The following is a 15,461-nucleotide window of genomic DNA, read 5'->3' as shown; positions in this document are numbered from 1 at the left end:
GTAAATGAGGAGTGATTGTAAAGTAGGAAATTAAAAAGCACTTTCTGAAGAAACAGAACATGGACAGCCTTCCAGAATTCCATGCCTCAAAAGGTGCGTATATGCATATGTGCCTTATATAGGAATGAGGTGACACAATCAAACTGGAATATTCAGCATGCCTTACCTTCGAGAGTCCAAAAATCCCATTGAATAAAGTGAAATTTCTCCAATCAAAGCATAATCTGGAACCATCATGGCAACTGTTCGAAACAACGCCTGTAAGAATAAAAAGAAAGAGATAATTTTACAGTATGTAATACGGTAATAACTTGTGCTTATTTTGTAAGAATAGTATTTCTGTAAATTTATCAACTTTTATACTTCATGTTCCTTTTTCATTACTTTAGGAATTATCTAACATAAATGAGGTTGCATTAGATTTGTTACTAGAACTGTGATCTTATCAAGAGATCTGTGATAAGCACTGAAAGAACAAATATTTAGAGAGAGTCATAATCTTAAGGAACTATTCATAGACAGAAATGAGTTATTATTCATCTCTCTTTCATAATAGAGAGACTAGCACATGGCACGGTTAATGTTTTGTACAAGGTCATGCAAAAAATGCATGCCAAAGCTGGGAAAAAAATTAGGACCATATCAGTCTCTCTGCAGTGTCTAAGGAACTTGCAAAGTTATAATTAAATTGGCATTTGGAACTCTCAGGATTGTAAACTAGGAGAATTTCCACATAAAGAGAGCACGGTTAAAGCTGTGAACAGGTATCAGTGTTATCAGACTGAGACCTTTCGTCTGTGCACTTTGTACAACCCTGAACTTATAAAACCTTAGTGAATAGCAGAGCAGAATAAGTTATATCATTTTAATACTTTATCGATGTCTTTCTTTTCTTGTTAAAGTAGATAAGAAGCAGCAAATTCTGTTTAATTTCCAGAAGAAATGAAAATTCCAGATTTACCTTCAGATTATCAGGCAGCTCTGCCCGTCCAGCATACCCAGGATTCATTGTGATAAACACAGCACAGGTAGGATTAAGAGAGATCTCTGTGCCTTCAAAGATGAATGTTTTGAGTTTACGAATAATGGCTTGCTGTATACTAAGTATTTGTTGAGCAGCTACAGATAATACTTCAACCTAATAAGGCAGAACAGATTGGAAAACATCAGACAATGGAAAATGCTTTTGTTTATATATTTTGATGGCTAAATATTGCATTCCTCCAGGTGAAAATCACTCCAGGTAATACCTAGTCTGACAACTGAGCCTAAATATTAGCTGCCTATTGAAGCAATCCTCTGAAAGTTAGTACCCCCCATTCCCTATCCAACCAACGCACAGACATTAACAGCGGCTTCTGAAAGCCTCCAGATGATCTTCCTGAATGTAGACACTAAATTTAGGTGGACAGGAACTCCCTCTGGAGGCCTCCAAAAGCACTTGCCTTTTGCCTCAGACTACATGAAGAATTTGGGGTTTCAGTAAGACTGATTTACTCAATATTTCAAATTGAGGGGAAACGTAAGGAATGAATAAAGCAGCCTAGGGCTAATTCTCAGCACTTTAATATATTAAAGTAGCAGAATATTGGAAAACGTGAATGCTAACAATTGAGTCATGAGAATTCAAATTACAGCAGACAAATGGAGAAATTAAGATGTTAAAGATACTAAAACATACAAAACTGATCTTCATGGAATTTCCAGACTTACTAATATTGATCTAAATCTAACTCCATCAAAATAACAATAAAACTTGTCTAAAGTCATCACTGACAAAATCAAAAAAAATACACACCCACCCACATATACATATATGTGTGTGTGTGTGCGTGTATGTATCAGAGCAATACCAAGGAGGGGATTAGATGCACCTGGTTACACAGTTAGTTAACCTGGTCACTCGGTGACACTCAACTAGCCATCACAGGAATTCCTCCACTGGGATTTGTCTGTCTTGTGTTAGACATAGATAAATGCAGCCTCAAGGAAAAGAGGTGTACAGTTCTTTCCCAACAAAAATCTGGGTTGCTCTGGAGTCAAATTAACTATGATTGTCACAAACAAAAGTGGAAATCAGATGTCAGTAGGGTTGTTGTTTTTGTGGTTTTGTTTTTTTCTTTTTTCACCTGGAAAACCCAGAACACAAGACTTCTGCAACACAGCACAGGCAGGCATGTGCTCCGACAACAGTCACCTAAGTACCTACTTCAGTGGCATTGATCATCAAAACAACGAGGCTACATCACAAAATAAAAGTAGAAAATTGGCAATAATGCTGTGATATCTAAATCTAGAACTTCTTGTGTCTTAGATTAAAGCTTTCTCATTTTACTTGTCTGAGTTGAAAAGTTACCTCAATTCTATTGAATTCATCAAAGCAGGACCATGCACCAGACTGTGCCAATCCTTTAAAGAACTTGCCCATTGCCTTGTAATCAAGACCATCGGAGCAATTGAAGACCACACACTACAACAAAACACACAGAGAACATCTCTCAGTATTAATGCAAAGTCCACTATAAAATCATTAGCGTCTAAAATGGGAAGGGATTATTATTGCCAGTTTTTGATGACTACACTAGGACAACATATAGACACATTCCTAAACATGTGCTTCTTACCAACTATTTCTGTGAATAAAGAACAGGTAGAGAATGAACTGTACTTGATTAAGAATGACATTGCAAGATCTATCTATGTATCCAGAAAAAAACCAAACCAAACCAAAAGATTATATTTTGGTACCTGCTTAGCTAGTGCTTTTGCTAGATCTTTAGTTGTTTCTGTTTTGCCAGTCCCAGCAGGTCCTTCTGGAGCACCACCAAGATTTAATTTCAAGGCACCCATTAATGTCCTATGTAAACAAGAACACAGTCAATAGAAATAGTGGTTTCTAATGGCAGATTGCTTCTGAAGGAATGGGTCAGTTTTCTTCCTATACAGGTTCCCGTGAAAATGATTTACTTGTTCCCTACCAACTTTACAGCTTGCGCCAACAACCTACTATTGTCTCATAAATGACTCCCAGAAGCAGAAGCTTTCATCCAATTGTTCTACAAGGAATGTCAACGCTTTTTATTACATGCATCCACTCTGCATATCCTCGGTTGCACAAACAAATGCACAGTGCCACAGGGAAAGTGTCAGAGTTTGCAAAAACACACCTTTTCATCAAAGAGCACTCCCCATGACAAGAACCTGAGGCTGGCTTTATAAATGCAGCCAGTTTTTAGAAAAGGCTGAGAAAGCATTGACCAGTGCTATTGTACAGTTCTTTATATTTTCAGTGCCATGATCTGCCAGCTTTTTTCAGAGGCACATTCTTGGATACTATAGAAATTATTGCTCTACTGGTGTAGAAATCTAAACATTGTAAATATTGTACCATATCTGGACAAAGAAGATATGTAAAATCTGCCTCCAGAACCTACGGGAAAATCTTAGGTGCTAAGGTTCCTACTATTATTAATTGTAACAAATGAAATTAAGTATAGACCAATCTAAAAAAAAATATGTTATTCTTAAACATGGTTTTACCTATAACATCGATCTGTTAGTGGTGTTATAACCAGACGTAAAGAATTGCCCAGATACTCATATCCATATTTGGCTTCTGTCGTAATCATTCTCACTATTATATCGTTCTCTTCCCAGTAGTATCTCAGCTGAGAAATCCATTGGAAGTCATTCAGATCTGTGATTTTGTCTTCAACCAATTTTTCAACCACATCACGAGCTGCACATAAAGAGAGATTATTTTTTAAAAACTAAACATTTCTACTATGTTAGTTTACTTAAAACAATGTATAAATAAGCTAACATTTACTTATAATTATGTAAATAAACATTCAGAGTAGTAGGTTGAATTTCATGTTAGAAAGAAATCTCCATCCGTTTTGTACAGGGAGTCAGGTTAGTTTGATTTAGATTCCAGTGCTCAGTGGGCTGAGCAACATCCATCAGCCCACCATGCAATAACAGTGTAAAGGCTGCTTACAGTCAGTAGCTGAAACAACCCACATGGGATACTTGTTTCCCACTAGCGCAGGAGAAAAACAAGGCTTCATTTAAATCCTTAGTAGGATATAAAATCCAATCTCATGATCAAATTCCGCTCTGATATATAGACCAGAAAAAAGACAGGAAATAAAAGAACGTTGTTTAAGACAGAATTTGGCTCTATAAATACAGTTACACAGTTGCATGGTTGAATGCTGAATGATGTTTAAATATTAAAGTTAAAAGCTTACTTTTTCTTCTTCCTTCCTTTATATACAGGAACAATCCAGGAAGCAAGTTTAATGTTATTAAATATTAAATTGAGCTGAAGAGAAACAAAGACTGGAAGCACTCAAAAAAAAGTTCACAAATCGCAGCTTCATGTGGCAAAATAAAAAGTGAAATAATTTTTATTTTAATGCCCTTATATGATCTAAGCAGCATAAAAATGTTTCACAGGGATAGAATAAAATTTTTAAGGCAGAATTTTAAACTTCTGCCTTTTCAATTATTGCTGAAATAATATATTTGTTGTGTTTTTCTGATCATTAACTACACATCTAAATCCTCTAGTCTCAATCCTCTAAGGAGCCTCCCATCAGCAGTTAAGTCTAGTGGGTGTCCATTCCCCCAAGGATCAAAGGTGCCGTTTCCTTTCCCAGCTATAGAGGTAGAACAGCACCTATGCTATATGTACCAACTTTACGTTTGTGAAGAGCTTCTAAATGCATAGAACACCACCATTCCACTCCTTTCAAGCAGCAGAAATGCTAGCAAAGCTAAAGAATTCCACCTGCTGTTCCCCAGTGAGAGGGTAAGTAGTCTCCCTCCCTCATCAGTCCTGCTGCTGGAAGAAAAAGGGAGGCCAATCAGAAAAGAACTGAGACTGTGCAGCCCACAAAGGTTACTTAAAGTCCTTGTGCCTAAATAAATAGCTTAGCTAGTTCATGCATGATTCTAGCCAGTATATCTAGTTTTCAACTTCTGTGAATTAACGAAAGAAACTTAATGTTAACTCTCCAACTCATTTTATGCCATGGTCCTTTTGGTGAAGAAAGTATTCTAGCTGCTTCTCTCTAATAGTTCACCAAGCTAACTACAGAAGCATGGCCCTAGAGTACTAGCAACTGCACGTTTACCATGGACGTCAATGACAGTAAGAGCTCCAAGAGTTAGCCGGGCTCCACTGGACAGCTTTCCTCTCACTAACTCAACAATATCTCCAATTTGTAGATTGCTCTTCTCCAAGAAATCCTGTCACAGAAACAGAACACCGGCATTAGTATAATGTTGTAGCTAGCATTTCCTGAACTCCCATGGGTGCAATCATTGGAAACAGCCCCTCTAACAGAATATAGTAATCAAACTCCTGGCACTACACAAATGTTTTAAATTCTTTTTCATATACTGGCATTTTATTTTACTATGAACACTTTAGAAAGCTTTATGGCTTGAAAATAATGTAAACAGAAGTATTTTCTTTCTTCCTAATAGAAACGCCAAAATTCTATCATAGGAAATGTATAGACTCTATTGAGTGAATCTGGATTCACTTCTGGAAATTTGTAGTAAATTGTAAATTAATAACATCAATATAAATCGAAGATTCTCCACACTTTACTATAAACATTTTATATCACTGTCTCAATTTTCATTAATGACCTAGACAACAGGACAGAGTACATCCTCAGCAAGTCTCCAGATGATACAAAATCTGGGAAGACTGGTTGATAGACCCTACAGGTGTGTTGCCATTCAGAGGAACCTCACCAGACTGAAGAAATGGTCAGACAGGAATTTTGTGATTGAGTATGCAAAATAAGATCTTCAACTAGTATTAAACAACACAGGCAAGTTAAATCTAAGATATTCAGTAAAGATATGGAAACAAAAAGCTAACGTTAAAATGCAGTATTTGGTATAAAGTTTTAATAAACTTTATTATTCACATTTAAAAGGCAGCCCAAACTATCTGCTGACAGATTTAATCCCCAAATAAATCCTCATACACCCACCTATATTAGGATCAGACAAAACCCCACTGAATTCAACAGAAATTATTTTCATTACTTGAGTGTGCATTTCATCAGCCTCAACAAAGTGCTATGTAAAAGTTTTTTGATGACAAAGGCACCACAAACATATGAGGAAAGGCTCTTGTGCAAAATAACAAATTTGTCTTAATAATTAATAGAATGGTAGAAGAAAATCTTACTCGTAAAGTTCCTTTTGTTATAGCCTCAGACACTTCTTCTGTCCAGTAAATGGATGAAACACAAATAACCACCTGTCCAGGCCACTGAAGTACCCATGTTTTTCGAGGAACCTTAAACATAAAGATCCATTCCAATCAAAGTCATGTAAACACATCCGATTATGGCACTAATAACAATTATTTTCCCCAAATTTATTTTGTCTCATGCAAAAAATAAATGAGAACTAGCTCTGTTACTTTTTCCCCAAGAAAATCAGAAATAAAACTTTAAATAAGAAGAGATGGATTCCACTTAGCTTCAAACATGTTTCCCTGGTTAAGAAGAATGTGAACAATCTGTTCATGTACAGTTGCTTGTGAAATCTTACTTTACACTATAATTCAGGAATAATTACCTCGATGTATCCTTTTATACCATCTTGAAGAACTTGTCTTACACTGGCCAGCATCATTTCCTCGACTTGCAAAAGCCATTTTTCTACCATGCCCTTCAAACAGGAAAAACAGTTAAGAGTCAGTAAACATTTCTTAATTATATTCTTTTTAAAGGGCAAATTCTTTGAAATATGTTAGGCTTAAATATACTTTCTTATGACCTCTGTGGGAGATAAATAGGTGGAAATTATCCAAATTTGACAGGCACTGGTCCAACCATCACCCTATTACCAATGTCACCCACTAAACCACGTCTGTAAGTACCACATCCAACCTTTCCTTAGACAACCCCAGGGACAGTAACTCCACCACCTCCCTCGGCAACCTATTCCAATGCCTGACTGTTCTTTCTGAGAAGAAATTTTTTCTAATTTCCAACCTAAAACTCCCCTGGCGCAACTTGAGGCCATTCCCTCTAGTCCTATTGCTAGTTACCTGTGAGAGTTTGACCCCCAGCTCCCCACAACTTCCTTTCAGGTAAATGCCACAATTTATACCCAGCTACCCTTTGAACTAAGGCTCTGACTCCTCAGTGGCAGTCATTCATCTTTTCCTTCATTCCGCAGTGTTTTAGCCATGCTGTGCAAATATATATATAAATGCACATATGTATACATGTATTTGTAAGTATGTAAATATAGTGTGTGTGTAAATAACATCTTAAAAGTAGATAGTGTGTAAAGATGTAGAAAAGTGCCCAGACTAATTTACCAAAAACTTGGTACATCTTACTCCTTTTTGTAGGAATTCCTTTTTGTTCTAGAACACTGGTCTGCACTCTCACTTCTGAAACACCTTTCATGATCTCATCCTAGATGCCTTGGATCTCATTCCCCCCAAAAAATACACTTTAGGCAAAACATTAATTTAATAACATAGTAAAAAAAATTACTTTTGCATTCATCGGATAGATTTTATCTATGAAAGGAACAATTTCTTTCTCTGAACTGATCATTCCTAGGATCTCCAGATCTTCCGTGAACTCCAGTTTAGCAATTCCTTCGAAACACTTCTTTAAATGAGGCTGCACTCTAAGGGGATCCTTTGTTTCTGAGAGTATTTCAAGCAGTTCATCATTAGACAGGAAAAAGAATCTGTTAGGAAAACACAATTAATGAATATAAACTTTCCAAACAAGAAAACTGTCATTATAATTCTACTGTTAGCAAGAAAAATCAAATTGTTTTTATTGTTGCTTAGGACAGTAATATAACAGAGGGGAAATTATCATATCAGATCTCTTTTCTAAGCTATTGTTAACATTATAAAATTAATGACACTGTTTTTTCAAAATTTCAATGTGACCATCCTTTCATGCAGAGAAGAAAAAACAAGCATTTCAAACACACAGGAAATACCAGGTACGTCTGTGCAGCTAATAAAAAAATTCTGTGTAAAAACACAGAATCTTGTTCCTCGTGATCATATACAACTCCAATGTACTATGAATCTCTGCACAGCTAAAGAGAGTAGGGCTGAGAGATAATTACGAATCAGTTATGGGAAAATAGCAAATTCCCTCAAAATGCCCTGGAAGTGATGATGTGTTTCTAATCTTAAATTAAAGCTGTGCTAGACAGATTTTTGCTTCCCCACTATCACCTGTCCCTGGCACTGCAAACTTAACTGAAGCTGAGAAAATAAATGGAAATTTGGAAAAAACAACAGGTTTTCTTTTTTTTTTTTCTTGTTGCATGGTACTGCGTCCCACACATGCTTATGAAATGAGACTTACCAGCTCAGTATAAATTAAAAGAGCTTCTGGATTTTTATCTCTAATTTAGGCCTGCTTAATTAATTTACCTTGGGAAAAATAATCTTTTCTTTTCCAAGTAAGTATTCAGCCCCTTCTGAATGTCTTCTAAGAGAGTATTTGCTTCCTGAAATCTGTCTAACATCATGGGCTGTTCAGTTGCCACAAGCACCCTTGTGTCTTTCACCTTTATAAAAACAAATACACAGCAGAAATTGCTAAAAGTCACATTATGTTCATACATAAAAATTGTTATCATCAATCACTTATGTTTTAGGAGGATAAAAACTAGACACTCTTCTCTGTTGTGTGCCCTTATGTTATTAAATATGTATGTATTATTTGATAGCTTTGCTTTTTAAACACTTTTACCGATTTCAACTTTACAGACAATACAGCAACAATACTCATAGGAATTAATTTTTTTTGGCACTTCCTTCTGTATCTTGGGCTTGCTACATTTTTTTTCCATTCACATCTAAGTTTTGTCAGTCACAGCACATGGAAATTATTTGGCCTAAGCTGTTAGACGGGTCTCAGCTTCTGTTTTGTTATACTGATTATTTCAACATCTTTGTCACACAATCATGTACTGCCAATGTTTTTCACGAAGATCTCAGCTCATACTACCACTAAGTATCTGGCCTCTTATCCAATTTCTTAGTTGTATAAAACTGAACAGAATAACCAATGTCATTTACTATCCCCATAATTGGTAGGTCAGGTTGATGGTTGGACTTGATGACCTGAAACATCTTTTCTAATCTAAATCATTCTGTAACCTTATCCTGACACACTATCAGATCACTACATATTCACCGAAGTTTCTAATAACCATAGAATAGAATAGAACAGAACAGAACAGCTGAATAGACAAAGATCATTGAGTCAATCTGCCTGACCACTTCAGGGCTAACCAAAAGTTAAAGCATATTGTTAAGGGTATTATCCAAATGTCTGTTGTACACTGACAGACATGGGGCATCACCCCAAAGGCAGAAAGGTTGAAAGAAAGAGGGAGGGTGGGTGGGAGGAGGAGGAGAAAGGTAGAAAAGAAAATAAGCCATTTAGTTGCTGTAATAATCTCTGAGCCTTTAAAAGACTAATCTAAAATCCGGCTGTATACAGTGAAGACTTACTACTAGTGAACTCTTAAGCAGATCTTGAAAGCACAGATTATTCATCTTTCTACCTAATTCTGACCATTTAACTGAAAAATGCCAGAAAAAAAACGTATGAAAGTATATTTTCTGGCTTTTTTTTTCTCTACAAAAGCCAGAAAAATTAGAATTAAAACGTTACTTGAGCTCTAATTTATCCTGCAATATCCATCCTCTACGGAAACCTCAAAGTAGTAATGATATGATCTACCACTTTTATTGCAAGACTAGATTTTGGTAGGCTTTAGTAAAGGTTTTCCCACTCCACATTAGACCTTCTTGTGACTTGAATACAAATATCTAACTAAAAAAAAAAAAGCAAGCTTGTACATCTTCATGACAGCAATCATTCTGTTATCAGATATGTATCCAATACATGCTTTATTGAATACAAGCACTTACCACTTGTGCCATAATGTCCTTCCAGTATGTATCCACAACCCCAAACTTTCTGCCCTCCTCAGGCATTTGAGCTATAATGTCTTCTGAACTAAAAATTGGTTCCAAATACAACCATGTTGCCTGACATTTTAACCAGCTGTCTAGAATATCTTGCATTAAAGTCAGCTTCTCTTCCCAAGCCTGTATTGAAAATATTTAATATTTAAGAATTATGAGCAGCCATTTAAAACTGGAGATTGATTAGAAGAGCAACAGTACAAAATCACAAGTTACTAACTTAAAGGATTCCTATGTGTTTTTTGTTACAGGACTTTGGAAACATACCACTCTAACAGTTTCTCCTGTATTGTTACAGACTTACAGGAAAGAACCTCTTTAGAAAGGCCTAAACATTCAGGGACTGATAATGCATCACTAACTCATATTGTAGTCCCACAAGTTGTCCTATCAATATTACTTGTATGATGGATGACTTCTTGTTTAACAACAGTTCAGGAGTGGATTCTGCATCTGTTTCTCTACAAACTAATTGATTAGACCAGATGATCTTGAAGGTCTTTTCCAACCTTAACGATTCTATGATAAACAATTCTCCAACTCAGGGCTGAAGGAATATGAGACTACAGAGTTCATGCTTCCAGCTTTCTTCAAAGTTATTTTCTTTACAGGAGTTGATTTGGCTGCTAATGTCCACAGCTAGCAATCGAATGAAAGGATATTTTATACCTTAATGAAGCACATACACACACTTGCAAAATCTATGCGAAAGGAGCTAGAAACTTTTAAAGTACTTGTACAAGATTGTTTTTCAGCAGTGAAGAAGTAAAGCCACATTTTTTCTCTAGGAAAAAAAAAAAAACTCTTTGAAATGCTAGCTGTGTACTTCTATCTGATCAGCAGTGAATAGATACCTTGACAAGGTAGCCAGCAGACTGAGTAAATGCCATTTTGCAGGCCTTTTATATAGTGGGTTCGATCTTTCCCCTCCCTGCTGCCTTATGTATTGTGCCAATGCCAGAGGATTACAAATACATCATCTCTAACAAATGACAGACCTGTGTCTTATTACACAACACAGTAGGATTTGTTTAAATTAACTTCTCCACCCAAGACAATGAACTAAAAAAAATACATATAATGACTAGATTAGCAATGAAATTATATTTTCTTTAGCTGTAAAGCAAGCCTTGCATACCTTTGTCTGGAAACTTCAATCAAAGATAAAGATACAAATGTGCATTCCTTAGAAATGGTTAAAAACTATACAACATTCTATCATGCCAAAACACCTGAAAGGACTTACAGAAATCATATTATGAGAAACACAGAAGCTCAATGAAACCAGCTTTTCCTTACCCGGCATTCAGCTTCAATTGGTTTGATGAAGGGAGAGCCACACATTGTCTGAGTCTTAACAATGTGATCATCCAGTAAAAGCTGGATGTCATCAACTGCTGACAGGATGCTGTTGTTCTGTAAAGACATCATATTTTGCTAAGGTAAATAGCAGTTGCTTATTTAGCTGCTCTTCAATCTTACACTCATTCAGCTTCCTGCTGCCCCCCCCCTTTTCTCTGAAGGCAGGAAAGTAGCAAGGCACTCACAAAGTCTGCAATATGTCTGAAGATATGAAATGATATCTCTCCTGTACATCTCTATTTAAAAGGTCAAGAGATGGATTGGTGTTGTGAATAGGAAGCTAGCCAGAGATGCTAGTGACTTATAACAATCTTTTGCACAGTATGTGATTTCCTATATCTTCTGGGCAAGTTAAAATTTCACTACTGTTCACCTTTCCATACAATACTGCAGAAGCTCTCAGGCTCACAGATTTGTTAGGATTAATATGTTGAGATTGAAAGTTAACCACACACTAATAGTAATGGATACATTTGCCCAGGCTTTGAGGTATGATACCACTTTCCATGATGCCACAATGTATCAGCAGTACTTCCCTCTAATATTTCTGAACTGATATTGAGAATCGAAGTAATTAATTTCAACAATGTGTATCTGGATTTCATGTTTACTCACAGTATCCCTGTATTTCACCAGATTGAACTGCATGTTGACCCACTCTGATTTCATTTTCTCTATTGATTTCTCTAAAGAATACTCCTTACTTGCAGCTGCTCCAATAGGTTCCAGCCTAAATTGGAATGAAACACGTATCTCAGAAATACTTTTGCAATGGAGCAGAAGTGAAGAGAAGCAAAGCTGACTACCTTTCCCTTTCATTTGGATATCTGTTAGTAACACACACTCTTATTTCAGGAAATATTTATTCACTTTTGGGCTCACCAAGTTAGAAAAATTAGTATGAATTTGGAGACAAATAGAGACAGAAAATTCCAAATGCAGAAATTAAGCAGTTTGGGAATATGATTCTGGGTTTTGTTGTCTTGGTTCCACAAAGACATCTGACACTTCCATCCCTATCTTAATAAGATATAGCTGTGAAAACATGGAAGTTCTGAACAACACACAAAAAAAATAAAACTAGAATTTTGTATCTCACATACGAAATATCGTGATCGTCTAAAAAAACTGAGAATAGAGTAAGCTTCTTACTGATCAATATATTTTGAGAGTCCAAATTCCAGCATATTTAGAAGAGTAGTAGTTTCATTGGGTTTGATCTCACATCCTATAATTTCACTAATCTGAAAATAAAGAAAAATCTATTATTGAGGTGGATGCTTCTAACAGACTTAGTAAACAGCAAGGCAAAAATGCTAAAAAAGTATTAGTGCAGCACCCCAATTTGCTTTTTTGCCATTAATTCAAAGAAGCTCATGCCTGTACCATTAAAAATTTCAAAACTGCATTTATTAAGTGACAGGATACAGAATCATCTTATTGTGAAATACAGAACTATTACTAATATATGGAGTACTGCATTGAACTGTCAGTTTCTGAGGTAGGATACCCCCACAGTTAAAGTAGAGTTTAAAATACCTGCTCCCAATGTCTCTCCTTCATTCCACGATTGCAAGCAATTGACAGGACAGGAAGATGCTGTTTAAACTTATCAAGTTTATATTTTGTACTTTCTGCTAAGCGTCTAGGCCCAGCCAAATCTGGAAAACTCTTACTGAGCTTGTACATAGTCCTCCACATATTTCCAGTTTCTTCAGTAATTTCATCAGCATTCAATTTCTGGAGAGATCCTGAATACAGCAACATTAAAAAAAAAAAAAAAAGCAGTGTAATTCAGCACAAGGGGATTATCAGGGTGGTTTATTTACAGGTATTTATAGTCATTCTCCTTTAACTGGAAATCTTTTGTGTTACAAAAAAATCTTTATGCAAAATCCATGTCAACAATTTTATTTCACTGATTGATTTCACTGCTTCTTTCTTCAAAATTATTTTATTACAACAACTAAGCAACACGTTCAGCTTCTACTTAACTAACTGAAAATGACACATTTCATCAGTATCTCACCATTCATCCATTCCTCAGACTTGGTATGAAATTCATAGGCTGTTAACCAAAGTTGTTCAAAGGGTTGCTTGTTTGTGATTATAATTTGCAGTAAGGGAAATTGACTCTTATTCCGCTCAAGTAACTCCTCTTCTTTATTAATAGCCTTTAATGATAATAATAATAAAAAAATATTTCCATCAAAAATTCCTGCTACTGCTTTTTAACTTTTTACTAAGTAATGTTGGATAGGATTTTTTTTTTTCACATGTCAAAACCAGCCAGTTTTGTAGACTTAAGCCTGTGGCTTTCAGGTAAATAACTGTGTTCTTGTAAATTCCCTTAGTTATTTGTTGGTAGTTTTTACTACTCGAATAATTTTAAATATCTGTTTTAAAAATAGACTTTTAATCATTCTATGTGAGTTGCAGACAGAGAAACTTGAAGATCCAAGGTAATTTTTAACTTCATGTATTCACTCAGCTGTTCATGGTGTCATTTAAATTGTGTGGATACAAATCTCATTGTGAATATGTATTAAGAAATTTCACCAACTTAATAACTTACTCTGTTCTAACCATTACAACTTACCAATGCTGTTAACTCAAACTAACTAGATACACTGGATGCCTTTAAATCAGTTTAAGGCTCTTGATATATAGGGATTGTAGCAATTTATCTATATCCCAAACTGATTTAATTGGTCCAGTTTTCTCTTTTGAGCAGGTCTTAATTAACAGCTTGATTCTTAAGGCTCCGTATATGCAGAAATCTCATCATCTCACTGTGATTTAGAACATTAATTAAGCCTCACAATACCTGTGAGATCTCTCAAAGGTAACCATTCTCATTTCCCAACAGAGGCACAGCTAAGAAACTATTCAGCCAAGAACCACACAGCATATTGGTTAAAGAGCCCCGAGTAGAATCTAGGAATCTCAGTGTTCAGCTTCCTTCTAACATCTGAAAACATATATTAATGCTTATAGGCAACTTCTGGAAATGATACATACAGTTGGAGAGCATTTGTTTTTAATTAGAGAACAATGAAAGAGGCTTAAATGCAGCTCAAGTAGCACAAACCACAATTCAGGGAAAATACCACTTCCCTAATTGTTCTCCTCATCAGCTCTGCCAGAAAAATTGTTTTTCATGGATAGTATCCTGCTACTACTGACTGTTTAGAAATACTGAAATTCACTATTTCAATTTAAAAAACTCTCTAAACATTCCCCCCGAAAATATGCTTTTCAGCTCAACATTAGTACTGTATATGGGGACGAGAAGATATTGGCCATTTGTTGGTGAATTTGGGAATCTTAAAGCCAGCTTGACAATATATGTCCAGAACCTGGAAAAAAACATTCATTCATCCAACACACTGTAACCCACTTTATACCTGTCAAAAATACTAACCTCAAGTTCTGCTAGTGCATTATTTAGATTCTTATTTAACTCTTTAAATTTCTCAACATTGTTCTTCATTTCTTCTATGGTCATGACATCCCGCTTTTTGTAGCTTTCTACTTCTCTATTATAACCTTCAAGAGTTTCATCAAACTGAGAAATCCTGAGGTAAAGATAGGTAAAGTAATAAGATGTTCTGTTTCATTCCTTTTCAGGTTTCAGTTATTTTATGAATTATAACAAGCACTGTGAAATGAAAACTGATCTCGGTCCTAGTGTAAACTAAGTAGAGATTCCAGTCAAAACCCATTAGTTTATCAGTTATGTCAACCATATGCATTTAACAGCATTAGAATTCATTTTCAAATTCAGTTCACTTACATTTGCTACTTTTACCACTTAAAGCAAATAAAGGAAGAGTGAAAACATTGTGAAAATGTTTAATGCCAAGCCTAGCAATATAACAGGACAAAATTAGGACTATTCTACCAATATCTTTCATTTCTCCTTTAAGACCTGTTTAATTATAGGAATATTCTAATCTACCCTGATCAAACATATTTTTCTGAAACCTCCATAATACTGCAAACCAGGTTTCTCCCCTACTTTCTCAACTACTTTCCAAGTTTTACTGGTAAAAGAGATATCCTTTTACTGATG

At 35.6% G+C, this 15,461-nt stretch overlaps 1 protein-coding gene across 7 annotated transcripts in view; it reads right to left on the bottom strand.

Moving 5' to 3' along the window:
* The window catches only part of DNAH3 (dynein axonemal heavy chain 3), a 66,237-nt gene that overhangs the window by 28,792 nt on the left and 21,984 nt on the right, over positions 1–15,461 (bottom strand). For all 7 annotated transcript variants that reach the window (XM_083800419.1, XM_083800424.1, XM_083800422.1 and 4 more), the window contains 17 exons: positions 14,811–14,964; positions 13,416–13,560; positions 12,926–13,137; positions 12,539–12,630; positions 12,002–12,116; positions 11,324–11,440; positions 9,968–10,147; positions 8,456–8,592; positions 7,545–7,746; positions 6,613–6,705; positions 6,218–6,328; positions 5,142–5,256; positions 3,541–3,739; positions 2,749–2,857; positions 2,357–2,470; positions 962–1,138; positions 167–258 (listed from right to left, as the gene is read on the bottom strand). In XM_083800419.1, the coding sequence (XP_083656545.1) occupies positions 167–258; positions 962–1,138; positions 2,357–2,470; positions 2,749–2,857; positions 3,541–3,739; positions 5,142–5,256; positions 6,218–6,328; positions 6,613–6,705; positions 7,545–7,746; positions 8,456–8,592; positions 9,968–10,147; positions 11,324–11,440; positions 12,002–12,116; positions 12,539–12,630; positions 12,926–13,137; positions 13,416–13,560; positions 14,811–14,964 (2,364 nt within the window). The remainder of the gene's footprint in view (positions 1–166; positions 259–961; positions 1,139–2,356; positions 2,471–2,748; positions 2,858–3,540; positions 3,740–5,141; positions 5,257–6,217; positions 6,329–6,612; positions 6,706–7,544; positions 7,747–8,455; positions 8,593–9,967; positions 10,148–11,323; positions 11,441–12,001; positions 12,117–12,538; positions 12,631–12,925; positions 13,138–13,415; positions 13,561–14,810; positions 14,965–15,461) is intronic.

Source organism: Anser anser (assembly GCF_964211835.1).
Source record: "Anser anser genome assembly, chromosome: 15".
Lineage (NCBI taxonomy): Eukaryota > Metazoa > Chordata > Aves > Anseriformes > Anatidae > Anser > Anser anser.
This window is presented reverse-complemented; position numbering and strand designations above follow the sequence as displayed.